We start from the raw sequence: 12,017 nt of genomic DNA on the forward strand, positions 1-12,017 counted from the left end.
AAATCACTGCTGAAGGAACTGAAAGCCTCACAACACACCTGTTACATGGAAAGGAGCCCTTTTTTACAGTAGTCCTTTTACATGGAGTGATGGGTTTACAGAGGTGTTACTTAGCACAATAATTATGACGTCCTAATTTACTCATGTCATTAGGACTACTTCATCAAAACAGTTGCTCTAAAAAAAAAGGTCTTTTAATTCTTATTTCCACTCAGTTTTTATGAGGTAAACAATGTGTTAACGTTAACCAAAAATCCAGAACCCCCCCCCCCACACACACACACACATTATATAAAAGTTAGAAATTTATCGAGTGAGTTAAGTTCCACTAAGTACTTGGTGGAGAAGTCCTTGCTGCCAAGCACTAATAAAGGCAAGGTAGTTGATCACCATGTTTGCAGTGATGTCAGGAAGGATTTTGGTCAACTCTTCTTTACATAAACTTGGCTGCTGCTTGGAAACTCAAAACATCAGCTCCCTCCACAGCACAGATTGTCTATATGACTGAGGTCTGGAGATTCACTAGACCACTCCGTGACCTTTAATGTGATTCTTCTTTACCAACTCCTTTGTTGCCTCTGTGGTATATTTTGGGTCACTGACATCTTGGAAGACCCATCTACAACCGTCAGTGTATCTTCAGTGTTCTGGCTGAGGGAAAGAGATTCTTGTCCAAGAATTTATGGTACATGCCCCAGTCCACTGGACTCTCAGTGCGGTGAAGTCCTCCTGTACACGTTGAGGAGGTAATTTAGCCATTTAAATCAGCTGTGTTGGATCACATCTAAAAACTGCAGGACACCGGCCCTCGAGGCCTGGAGTTCAGCACCTATTGATTAAAACATTATGCCAGGGGTGTCGAACTCCAGGCCTTGAGGGCCGGTGTCCTGCAGTTTTTAGATGTGATCCAACACAGCTGATTCAAATGGCTAAATTACCTCCTCAACGTGTCTTGTAGTTCTCCAGAAGCCTGGTGATGAACTAATCATTTGATTCAGATGTGTAGACCCAGGGCGATATCTAAAACCTGCAGGACACCGGCCCTTGAGTCCTGGTGTTCGACACCCCTGTTTTAATCTCTGTTCTTGACTATGAGGATTGAATTCTTTGGGTCACAGCCAGGATTGCTCTTCCTCCAAACATGGTGGGTCGAGTTAATGTCACAGAGCTTGATTCTGGTCTCATCTGACCACATCACTGTCTCCCAAGCCTTTCTCTGAATCTGTGAGATGATTGATGGCAAACTTAAGACAGGCTGACTCACAACTTTTCTCATGATCATCCTGAACCCATGAGGCAAGATTTTGCATGGAGCTCTAGACCAACGACAACTGTTGGTTATTTTATATTTCTTCCATTTTCAAATAGTCATCACATTCTCACCAAGCTTCTCCCATTCCAGCCTTGTACAGGTCTACAATCTTGCCCCTGACATTCTTTGACAGCTCTTTGGTGGTGGAGAGGTCAGAATGAGAGAAGTGGATTCTGTGGATAGGTACACTTTACACATAATGGGCTGAGATTGGGAATATCTCTAATTGAGTGATTTATTCTGTGTGCAGCATTGGTACACAGTCAGTCTTTGGGAGCCACAATTCTGGTGTGTTGTAGGGGATCAAATACATACAAATTCTTTTGTAAGTTTTATGTAATTATATTAGCTTTTTTTAAATTTTTCTTTGATATTCTGGCTTTACCATAAAAATAGAGACTGTCACTGTTGTTGTCAATGAGCAAACTTATTGCATGGGAGTGTGAATGTTAGACTGAAAGCACTTTGCTAGAAAAAGCAGAGAGAAAAATGTTTGTGTGAATGAGGCCTATCGTATAAAGTGATTTGAGTGCTCAAGTAAAGTAGAAAAGTGCTATATTGGAACCATTTTTTTTTTTTACCATTCGAGTACATGTTCATAAAACCAGTTTGAGAGGATTTAAACCTTGTGACCTGGTGTGTTATCCTGCTGGAAGCTGCCATCAGAAGATGGTACACTGTGGTCATAAAGGGATGGACATGGTCAGTAACAAGACATCAGTATTTTCATGTTGGTTCCACCAAATTCTGATCAAGACTCATCAGACCGGGGACCAGTTTTCTAATTTTCTCTTGCCCAGTTTTGGTGACCCGCTTGGGAATTGTAGCCTCAGTCTCCAGTTCTTAGGTGACAGGAACAGCACCAAGTGTGGTCTTCTGCTTGTGTAGCTCATCTGCTTCACGTTCGGTATTTAGAGATGCTCTTCTGCATACCATGGATGTAACAAATAGTTGCCTTCCTGTCAGCTCAAAGTAGTTTGACTCCTCTCACATCGACAAGGCAGTTTGCTCAGTGACCTGCCAATCAATCACTTGATACTCTATTTTTCAGACCATATTCTGTAAACCCAAGAGAAAATCCAAGCACATCAACAGTTTCTGAAATACTCTGTCTGCTGCTAACAATGCCCCTTTCAAAGCTGCTTAAATAACCTTCTTCCCTATTTTGACGCTCACTTTGAACTTCGCCAGGTCATAAATGCATTGAGTTGCTGTTCAATGCATTGTCTATGGTTCTTTTCCTGTTTGGTATAATTATTATAGTCTAACTAAAGCATCATTAGGACTTTGCATCAGGTTTTCCTACTTACAGAGCAGAATCTGGAAGTTCTTGTTTCATCTTTGACTTTTTGCTTACATTTCCTATTTGATAATATGAATTTCAGCTACTGGCCAGTAAAACCCCCAAAAAACCAAAACCTATTAACTTTTTATGTTGGCATCAAGGTTTATTGTCCTTTGATAATGTACAATATACAAAAATATAGGGTACCAAAAATTCACAGTGTCTAAAAGGCAGTGATTACTATACATTTGTCTACATGACAGGTCTAACAGTACACCTGGTAAGTTGCATAGAAGGACACAGAGCCTCACATCGCAGGGGACAGAGCTCGAGATCGACCAATCAGTTGAACGCCCGTCTGACCACAAGCTTAGTTTACATCAAAATGACATCTTTTTAAATTTCATATCACCGTTATAAATGATCATTTCCAGCGTATAATACGCGGTATTCTCATTGGTGGGTTATTTTCATTCCAGGTTCATGTGACTCTGGAGATTTGATGTTTGAGCAGCTGGGAAAGGTCACAAGTCACAAGCGGTCGGTCACATTGTGGAGCTCTGTCCCCAAACAAACCTCATGGTTGGTGTGTACTTAGCTGCTGTACTTTTTTTTCTTTAAACAACTATAAGGCTTTTTTTTAAACAAACAGTGTTAGCTATACAATATACAGATACATATACACAACTGTCTTCAAGGACATTAAATGGGTAGAAGGCTGTCGCTCCTATATACAGATAGAGCTCTCATCTCGTGCATGTACATTAGCTGAACTGAAAAGCATTGCTGGGTTAGCATTCATCGATCAGGCAATAATAATAAAATATAGCTGTGACAATGCCCTTTATAAACCAAGCTTTGACTATAAATAACGTCCTTTCCACCTCCGCACGGACCAGAGGTGTGATGCTTTAACTTACAATGATTAACATCTCATACATGAAACAGGAAAAGGAAACAGTAGAATGCCTGCAACAGAATGTGGAAAGGTGCGCACACACACACACACACACACACGCGCGCGCGCGCTTTACAGACGTCATAGTCATATGTATGAAAGCATTTACATTGTACAAAATACAGTAGGCTCTCTTTGCTCATTCAAGCACACTTACATTCAAACACGCATGCATCCCTTTTGATGTTCACTGGTAAACTTAGGCAAGCGTAATTTAGCAATTTTCTTTTCTCTTCAAGAGGGCCCAGATGGATATTTTTTGACATTCTTTGCAAAAACAATATAATTGAAATCCTTTTATTTTTTTGTGTGTGTTAACATTTCATGTATCGAAGATGCAATGGTCGCAAAGCCGAACAATCAAAAACAAAAGGAATGTGTTCATTCAGTGAAATGGAAATTAGAGAAACAAGAAATAATTAGTTATCTTATTTAACAAAATATTTCTTCCTATGCTACAGCTCATCTGAGCATAAAACAATTATCATCTTAGAAAAACAAACATTTAAAAAAAAAGAGGAAAATGAACAAGTGACAATCTACTAGCTTATTCTACCATCATAGAAAATCCAGTCCACTTGTTCAGCACACTGGCCATATTTGATATGACCACCGGGCTATTTAGCACTCAGCAGAATCGATGCATCCATTGGAGAATCAATTGGAGAATCAATCAATTCCCTTCCAGAAGTCTGTATTGTTCTTGAAAAGGAAAACAAAAAATAGAGAAAAAAAAAGTAGAAATAAAACAAATCTCGCCCCTGCCTTCTATTGCATACAGGCACCCACGGAATTCCCAAAGCTTTTACAGTTCAGAACGCTTCCAACGCTCCGTGCTTTGACTGTAGGAGTCGATATATCCCTGCCCACTAAAGACAAGGGACTCGAATCATAAGCGGTATATTTCTCCTTCGACTGAGGATGATGTGAAGTCAAACCCTAATCAACTCCAAACTTCTTATCTTTTCTGTCGTGTGAAATAGCAACAATGAAGGGCGTGGGTCCCCCTCCCCCAAACAACCGAGCTGATATTGATCTCTAATTTACTCCAGCATTGACTTCATTGAGCTTTCTGTTTTTTACTGTTGTTCTCTTGCTTTGTGCTGTGTGGCCAGGACGTAGCTATACGTGCTTTTTGTTCTCTGTAACTGCTTTTGCTGTCGAGGGACTCGAAGTTCATTACAGGCTGAGAATGTGGTTTGTGATGGAGAGGCATAAAACGGTGACCCAGATCCACAGAAATGTTTCTTCTTTTTAAATTTATTGTGTTCGTGTTAGCCTCTGGAAGTGCGGATGCTCGACCGACCCGGCATCTGCACTGAAGTGCGCGGTAATAACAATCTGTCTAAAGCCGTTACTCGTCCTCGTAGAGTTTTCCACTAGTTCTCTGCATGAAGCTGAGAGTTGACACTGCTTTATCCAGTCGGGCCTTTACAACAACACAGCCCCAGCTGCTTGCATAAGTTCCCGACTATAATAGGACAGGGGCATTCTTCTCCAATCCAGATCTCCTGATGGAAAGTTCCCAAAAGACCCTTAAAAACAAATGAGAAGAGGCTAGAAAGCAAAGACAGGGGGCGATGGTGATCAGAGGAACTTGGCCAAGCTCTGAAAAACACTTCAGTTCATGTCGGTTCAGTTATGTCACCATGGCATTGGGGGGTGGCGTCCGTTTGGGGCAGCGGGGTGGAGAGCCGGATTTGGGGCGGGTCTCAGCTATTGTTAGTGTGGTTGTAGGTCCTGCACGGTGATGGGGATGAGTTGGGCTGGTAGTCAAATTTGCCGAGCGCTGTGGGATAGTAGGTGGTGGTGTAGACGTTCGTCTGCTGGAGCGGTGTTGGGTAGAAATTGGATCTTTCATCGGGCAGCAGGTTGTTTTTATTCAGTGTCTGAAATAACACAGAAGGGAAGAAAGTCACATTAAAATCATATGCACACTATGAAACACTATGCCAGTAGACAATATTTTATAAACATTAAACAGCCAAGTAAGCCATCCCCTTTATTTACCATCTTCATGCTAAGCTAAGCCAACTGTCTTTTTCTTTAGCCTCATAATTATTATACCCACATGAGTAATCTTATCTTCTAACTTGGTGAGGAAGTGAATGTGAATATATCCTCGAGTTGTTTGGCTGCCAAAGCAATAAAAATACTTCAGCATGTTTCCAATGCAAATGAGCTTGTCAAGTATTTTTTCCAAAATAAATGTTATTTTACTGAAGTACACTTGACTCTTATGCAGCTCAATCTGCTTCGTTACAGATACAGGCATCCACTTCTGGAAAATCCCTCATACATGTAGATCTGGAAAATAATGCAACACTGGAATATATTTTCAGTTACTTTCAGTTTTGAGGATTCAATTATAGATGGAATTCTTGAGACAGAGATTTGATTTTCAGCGTGGACAGTTTGTTTTCCATTCTACAGATGTGCAGATAATATAGAAGTTAATCTTCCCTGCAGGTAAATAAAATACCTCCAGTAGCTTTGAGGTTATTGTGTGAGCGAAAGTGTATTCATAACCAAAGCAAACCAATTTAACAAATTTAATTTGGATCTTGTCAAGCATACTCAATACTCTTAATATAGGAGATGGCGGGAATTCATCGGAGCTCTCAAATAAAAACAAGTCTAAAACCCACATTTTATTCTAATGCATTTGCTGAGTCTCTGGTAAAAGCCGACCATAAGGTGAAACACTTTCCAGGGGAAGCATTAGACTAATGTAATCCATCTGAACAGCTCTGGGGAGCAGGGCAGGAAGATAATCAGGTTAGAGTCAGTGAAATACACAACAGTGGGCAACATAAATTGGCCTGGAGGAGAGGGAAGCCACTGCATAAACAGTGCCGTAGTGCTACATGGTGACATCGGATGCACATCCAGCAGAGTCTGGCTATCCCCTCTGGTCATTAAAGCTAATGAGTACGGGCTCTCAACACCACGATGGCTGTCAGCAACACATCCACACAACCGCCAACAATAACAGTGAAGACAACAAGTATCGAGAGGCTGACACGATCAAAAAACACTGGGATGAGAAATAGTTATTTGGCACCACGTTTGTTGATGATGAATGATGAATCTGTGCTGGCTGGCAGAAAAAAAGTTGTGTACAGACTAAAAATAGCTTTATAATACTATGATATTTCTATTTTAATATTACAGGCTTTTACTAAGGAGATAATGAGCAAAGTGACAATCTTTACATATGCCATGATGCTTGTGGGGTAGACAGCCTAACCAAATTGTGGTCTGATGTGCACAGTAACCTCTAGAAACAGACAACATACTGTACAATATATAGAATCAGTGGCAAAAGGAATTTTGGTTGTTATTTGCAGTCAGTTTCCAGTCTGGCAGGTAAACAGTCTGTGTGGAAAGGAGAAAAAAGGGGCTCTATTTGTCCAAATGTAACCCTGAAACACAAATTTAGCTTTGTTTTTTAAAATTAGTTTTTAACATTCATCTTTAAGCAAAGACCAGCACATTCACAGCTAAAACGAAGTTTTTCCCAAGTAGCCAAGTGCTTTGTCATAGGGTTCGTCTGATTGTTGAGGTCTTAACCTTACAACGTAAAGCACTGAGGCAACTGTGGTTAATCTGACGCTATATAAATAAAGTTAAGTTGAAATTAAATGTTATTAAAAAAGATATTTAGTGACAAACACCAACAGACTGCAATGCACGAGGTTAATGTTAAAGTCGAAAAGCATGGCCCAGTTTGAACCTCATCCCAAAGGCTTTAAACTCAAAACTCTGACAGACTTAATTGACATCATCTGGTGAGTGCCTGGCTACAATAGTAAAATGTGAATGGCCCAGCCCTTTCTGAGAGATATCATGACGTAACATAGATTTTCTCCTATGTGGGGGATTTTTTTTATGGTTGAAGCACTCGGGACTAAATCCCTTCCAGCCTCTTTCCTTAAGGTGTCTACACTGCAAGATTTTAACAACCTTATAAGTTCATTACAGTCCACACTGTGTGACTTGGATCTAATCAACCTGGCTAGGACATCAAGTTTGATGCATGGAGACAGTATGATGAAAATACCTACTGAGGCGGTGCCAAGATGCATGGCTGTTACTCCTCCGTTATTTGTCTCCATGCTACGTCCCCCTTGGCGCAGTCATGATAACAGCTGAAGGACACATCACACAAACAAGCTTCTGCTGCCACAAGTCAACTGGATTTTATTCTTTGTTTGAATTACAAACATTTTATTTGGAACATTTTACTTCTATTACTCCATTTGCATTTTTTTCCACTAAAGGGCCAGCGTCAAAATGATTAGCGCGACATCGCCATGCTGCATTCCTGCTTGTAGGTTAGTAGTTGTAAGTTTGTCCATGACAGCCCAAAACTGCATATTATACAGCCACCTTTACAAGAAGGAGGTGGTGCAGATGCAATTGTTAAATGATCATTGTAGTATTCTTTTTTTTGAACATCCTCTATGGTCATTCAGTGAGGCAGGAGGGAAGGACACCTAACCAGAATTTTAAAGACAGATACAATTTCTGATTTTGGAGTGAAGATCAAACCTCCTAGTTTTGCTCAAGAAGAGTTTAAGATCATTTTTTCAGCTGTTTCTCAAAAGCATCTTGCAGAAACAGGAACAAGAAATGCAATAACAATATCCCAACTCAATCAGAGAGTAAAACAATTGAAGGACGCAAAATGTCATTAAAAGTCTACAGGCTTCTAAGGAAAACAGCTTCTTGACTTGCTGTAAATGTGAATGCACAGTAGACCGATAGCAGTGGGAGGTCGCAGGCTGACTAATGCTTTAGAAAGCTAATGAGCCCCATTCATAAGGGCTTGGTGCAGGTAGTAAAGCCATACAGGCTCTGTATAGGAGCGAGAAGGAAGAGAAATTAACAGTAATTCATCTTCTGCGCGTACTGCACCATTGAGATAAATGAATGAATAAAAGCTCTAAATAAAACATGAATCACACCCACTGCCCTTGAATCCTTAATATTTACATTGTGTGCGTGTTTGTGTATTTGAATAACACCGAGTAAACAGAACTTTCATTTGTATTTCTGCATAATATTGTGTGCTTCACTTACCTTAAACTCCATTGGTGTGTACTTCTCATTCTTTGGCGTGGTATTGCCCTTGTAGTTGAGGTGGTTTGGGGTGGTGGGATGAATGATGGCAGACTCTTGAGAAGGCTTGTGGAAACGTTGACAGTACACATAGATCAGGAAAGATAGCAGCCCCGCCCCAAGGAAACAGGAAACACCAGTGGCAATTAGGTGGATGGAGGTAAATGCTGCAAAATAAAGATGACACATGGTGTTAGCAAAGCTTGAGTATACATTATTAGATAAGCTTGAAAAAGGACATTTTTTAACACTCATATTTACCATGTCTAATGCATTAAATTAACCCATAAACTCTGAAATACCATGAAATAATTGCTCAAATATTCACATTTTTTCAAACTAGAGTGTTCATTTACCTTGTTAAAAACTTCCCAAACTAATAAAGCCAAACCTTCTGCTTGGCTGCCATGGAAGGATCATCAGCTAATCCAGATAACCTGTGTCTTGCAGGCCATAAAAGTTAGCCCAGGTAAACTGCTCAGGCGCTCTCTTCCACCCCCCTGACATCAACCTTTTGGTGATCTGTTTCTTGGTTAGGTTATGTTTAATATATATTTTTTAAATATTTAATTAAACCTCTTGTGTGAACTCCCTTCATGTCACCTACTTTGAACCAGTTTGTGGCAAATGGGGGCTCGTCCGGGATCTTTAGACCCATTGGTAAGATTGAACTTTGAGTCAGTGCTGACTTACTAACTTAGCTTTTGGTTTGCTAAATGCTTATGCAAGTTGAACTAAGTTCTGAGTACAGCCTAAAGTAGTAATGGTATTTAGCATTGTGAGGAGTATCTTAGGGAGTTCCACACAAGATAGAATTCTTTGGATTGGTTACAATAATTTAGGTATTTTGTGGTTGATGTTGGAAGAGAGTAGCTATAGCATAGTGCTTGGGTATTAAACCCATGAATTTACAGTTTCATGTGTGCTTTTGGTGAGTATAGCCACATGAGTCTCTGAGCCATGCATCCCCTTTTGCAGTGGTTGATCTCAATAGGAGACCAACCACGCTATCTCTTTAGTGTGACAGAAAAGGTTGTTGAAGACAATGTCTTGGGAGCATTTCCCTGGTTTCCAGAAACTTGCTAGTTTGCTCTTTGGCACCGTTGTTTTTGGTGCATAAATATCCACCACAAGTATATGTCTGAAGACTAGGGTTAAGATCAACCTGTATTAAAAAACTAGGACTAAGGAGCATAAACTCTGTGTCTAGTGCTTCACCAACATATTTGTCTTGTCAATTCGTGGCCTTACTGGACACATGGCTGGACTAGTGTTCTGGTGTAACTATCTGGCAAAGTGTAACTGGTAAAATGTGTGAAAGGTAAGAGTTCCAAAGTTGAACTTGAATAGTGCTGTGAAATATTTAACTTGGTAGTTTGGTCTGGTAGCTTTGTTGTAGACCCATTATCTGCTTTGCTTTGAGCTTTGTTGTAGCTTGGTTCCCCCTTTGTTGGCGTCTTGGACATTTTGGTTAGTGTTGACGTTTTTGCTTGGAGGAACCTTTTGGTGTGCTACTGTGGTTGACGCTCATACTTTAAATCCAGTGTCGTGTGGGGATGTATAGCTACAGATTATATGGTAGCACTTGTGATGAGATCTGGTGCTCATTTAGGTACCAATGAGTAGACTTTCACTTGCTGTTAGGTTAATTGTTTTTTCGTGCTGAACCTATTTGCAAAGATTTGCTTTCTAGGGCAGATACTACTTTCCCCTTTCTGAATACCAGTTACACTATTAGAAATCTCCTGTAATTAGAACCCATTTTGCCACGTATTCCTATAACCGCCAACATTCACTTTTACTTCCCACCACTTAATTTGTTCCTGTGGTACGAAAATTGGATTTAGTAAGAGGGTGGATGTCAGCTCATTTGTGGGCCAGGTTGTGTGGTAGCCATTTTAATGTTGACTTCTGTTGTTGCTTGGTTGATTTCTCATTTCAGAATAATTTGCAATGTCAAGGTGGAATCGTGATTTTTAAGAATCACATTTATTAAAGCCACGGTTTGCTGTTTTGCTGGCATGGGAGGATCGTCAGGTAACGTAGGTAACCTGGGTTTTGCAGGCTATAAAAGTTGGCCCAGGTGAACTAGTTGGTTGTGCGGGGAAATTCTCAGACCAACATCCATCAGCAACCAAATCACTTATATCACTGTTTTCCCCAATCAAATACTTCACCAGGTGATCTTTACTATGTCTTCATGCCTAAATGCACTGAGCTCCTGCCATGTGATTGATTGATTAGATATTTAAGTTAATGACCAGCTGAGGTGTACCCACTAAAGTTGCCCATAAGAATATGAAGCAAGACTGAAATACCATTGTCCAGGGTTCTTTTTTCTATTAGTAGGTATGAGGCCATTAAAAACATGAAACAAAAGAATTGTCCTTTCTCCTCCTGACTGGCTGTTAGGAATTTTAACAGACTATAATAACAGATATGAAATGTACATATAAATATATATATAATGTATGAAAACACAGATCATGGACAGACATCTGTGGAAACATACAGGGGGAAAGAAAAACCCTGAACATGCACAGGGAGATGAAGCGGAGGCAGCTGTTAATCCACTTACCTCCACAGTGTTGGTCCTTATCAAAACCAGATGCAGGGAGAATGACTGCAGAGAGGAGAGGAACACACAGTCAGACACACACATGCATGCACACACATACACGCACGCATTCCCTGGTGGAACAGCCTTCAGAACACAACAACAACTGGTTGCAACATCAGGGGAGTTGACACATGCTGAAAAAAAATGGTAAATGAAAAATTTAAATGTCTCCTCAATGATGCACAAACGGTCCATGGAGATTTTTTTTTCTTTTAAATCAGTGTATTTCAAGAATTTCTAGAGGAAAATGGACTGTTGAGTGAGAAGCAACAGCCCTGCCCCATTGAATTGAACCTGTCTAGTTGGTGTGATAGAAACTAAGGGCCAGGACAAACATTTACAGGTACAACACATCCTTGCTACCAGCTCCACTCTCATTCAGCTTCTTCAGAGGAAGAGGAGGAGCAGGAAGGCCTGTGGTTTTCAGTTGTTTCATATTGCAGTTCCTCATTGAATTGAATTTCTTTTAAATTTTCAGCTTCTTCACAGCTGCCTCCCTTATGCAAGTGACCTTAACAAATCCATCCTTCGCCTCATTGAAATCTGCAATAAAATTAGATGTGATTTGCTGTTGTGACAACCCATTAATATTAATCGCCTTCGTCTGGACTCATTAGGGATTCTTAGCCTGGAGAGGCCTATGCTGGCAGGCCATGAAAGATCATTTCAGGAGAAACTTTCTGAAATCGGCATCAGCAAAACAAGGTGCGCCGAGGCC

General features: G+C 40.4%; 1 protein-coding gene across 7 annotated transcripts in view; it reads right to left on the minus strand.

The window, feature by feature from the left end:
• Positions 1 to 2,739: 2,739 nt before the first annotated feature.
• Positions 2,740 to 12,017, minus strand: part of sema5ba (sema domain, seven thrombospondin repeats (type 1 and type 1-like), transmembrane domain (TM) and short cytoplasmic domain, (semaphorin) 5Ba) — a 174,898-nt gene continuing 165,620 nt past the window's right edge. For 5 of the 7 annotated variants that reach the window (XM_025903719.1, XM_019352735.2, XM_019352734.2 and 2 more), the window contains 3 exons: positions 11,258 to 11,302; positions 8,641 to 8,846; positions 2,740 to 5,444 (listed from right to left, as the gene is read on the minus strand). In XM_025903719.1, coding sequence (XP_025759504.1) covers positions 5,268 to 5,444; positions 8,641 to 8,846; positions 11,258 to 11,302 — 428 coding nt within the window. In that variant the 3' untranslated portion in view covers positions 2,740 to 5,267. Of the gene's footprint in view, positions 5,445 to 7,622; positions 7,707 to 8,640; positions 8,847 to 11,257; positions 11,303 to 12,017 lie in introns of all 7 variants that reach the window. The other 2 variants (XR_003216718.1, XM_025903720.1) reach the window with 2 other exon arrangements.

Source organism: Oreochromis niloticus, linkage group LG16 (genome assembly GCF_001858045.2).
Source record: "Oreochromis niloticus isolate F11D_XX linkage group LG16, O_niloticus_UMD_NMBU, whole genome shotgun sequence".
Lineage (NCBI taxonomy): Eukaryota > Metazoa > Chordata > Actinopteri > Cichliformes > Cichlidae > Oreochromis > Oreochromis niloticus.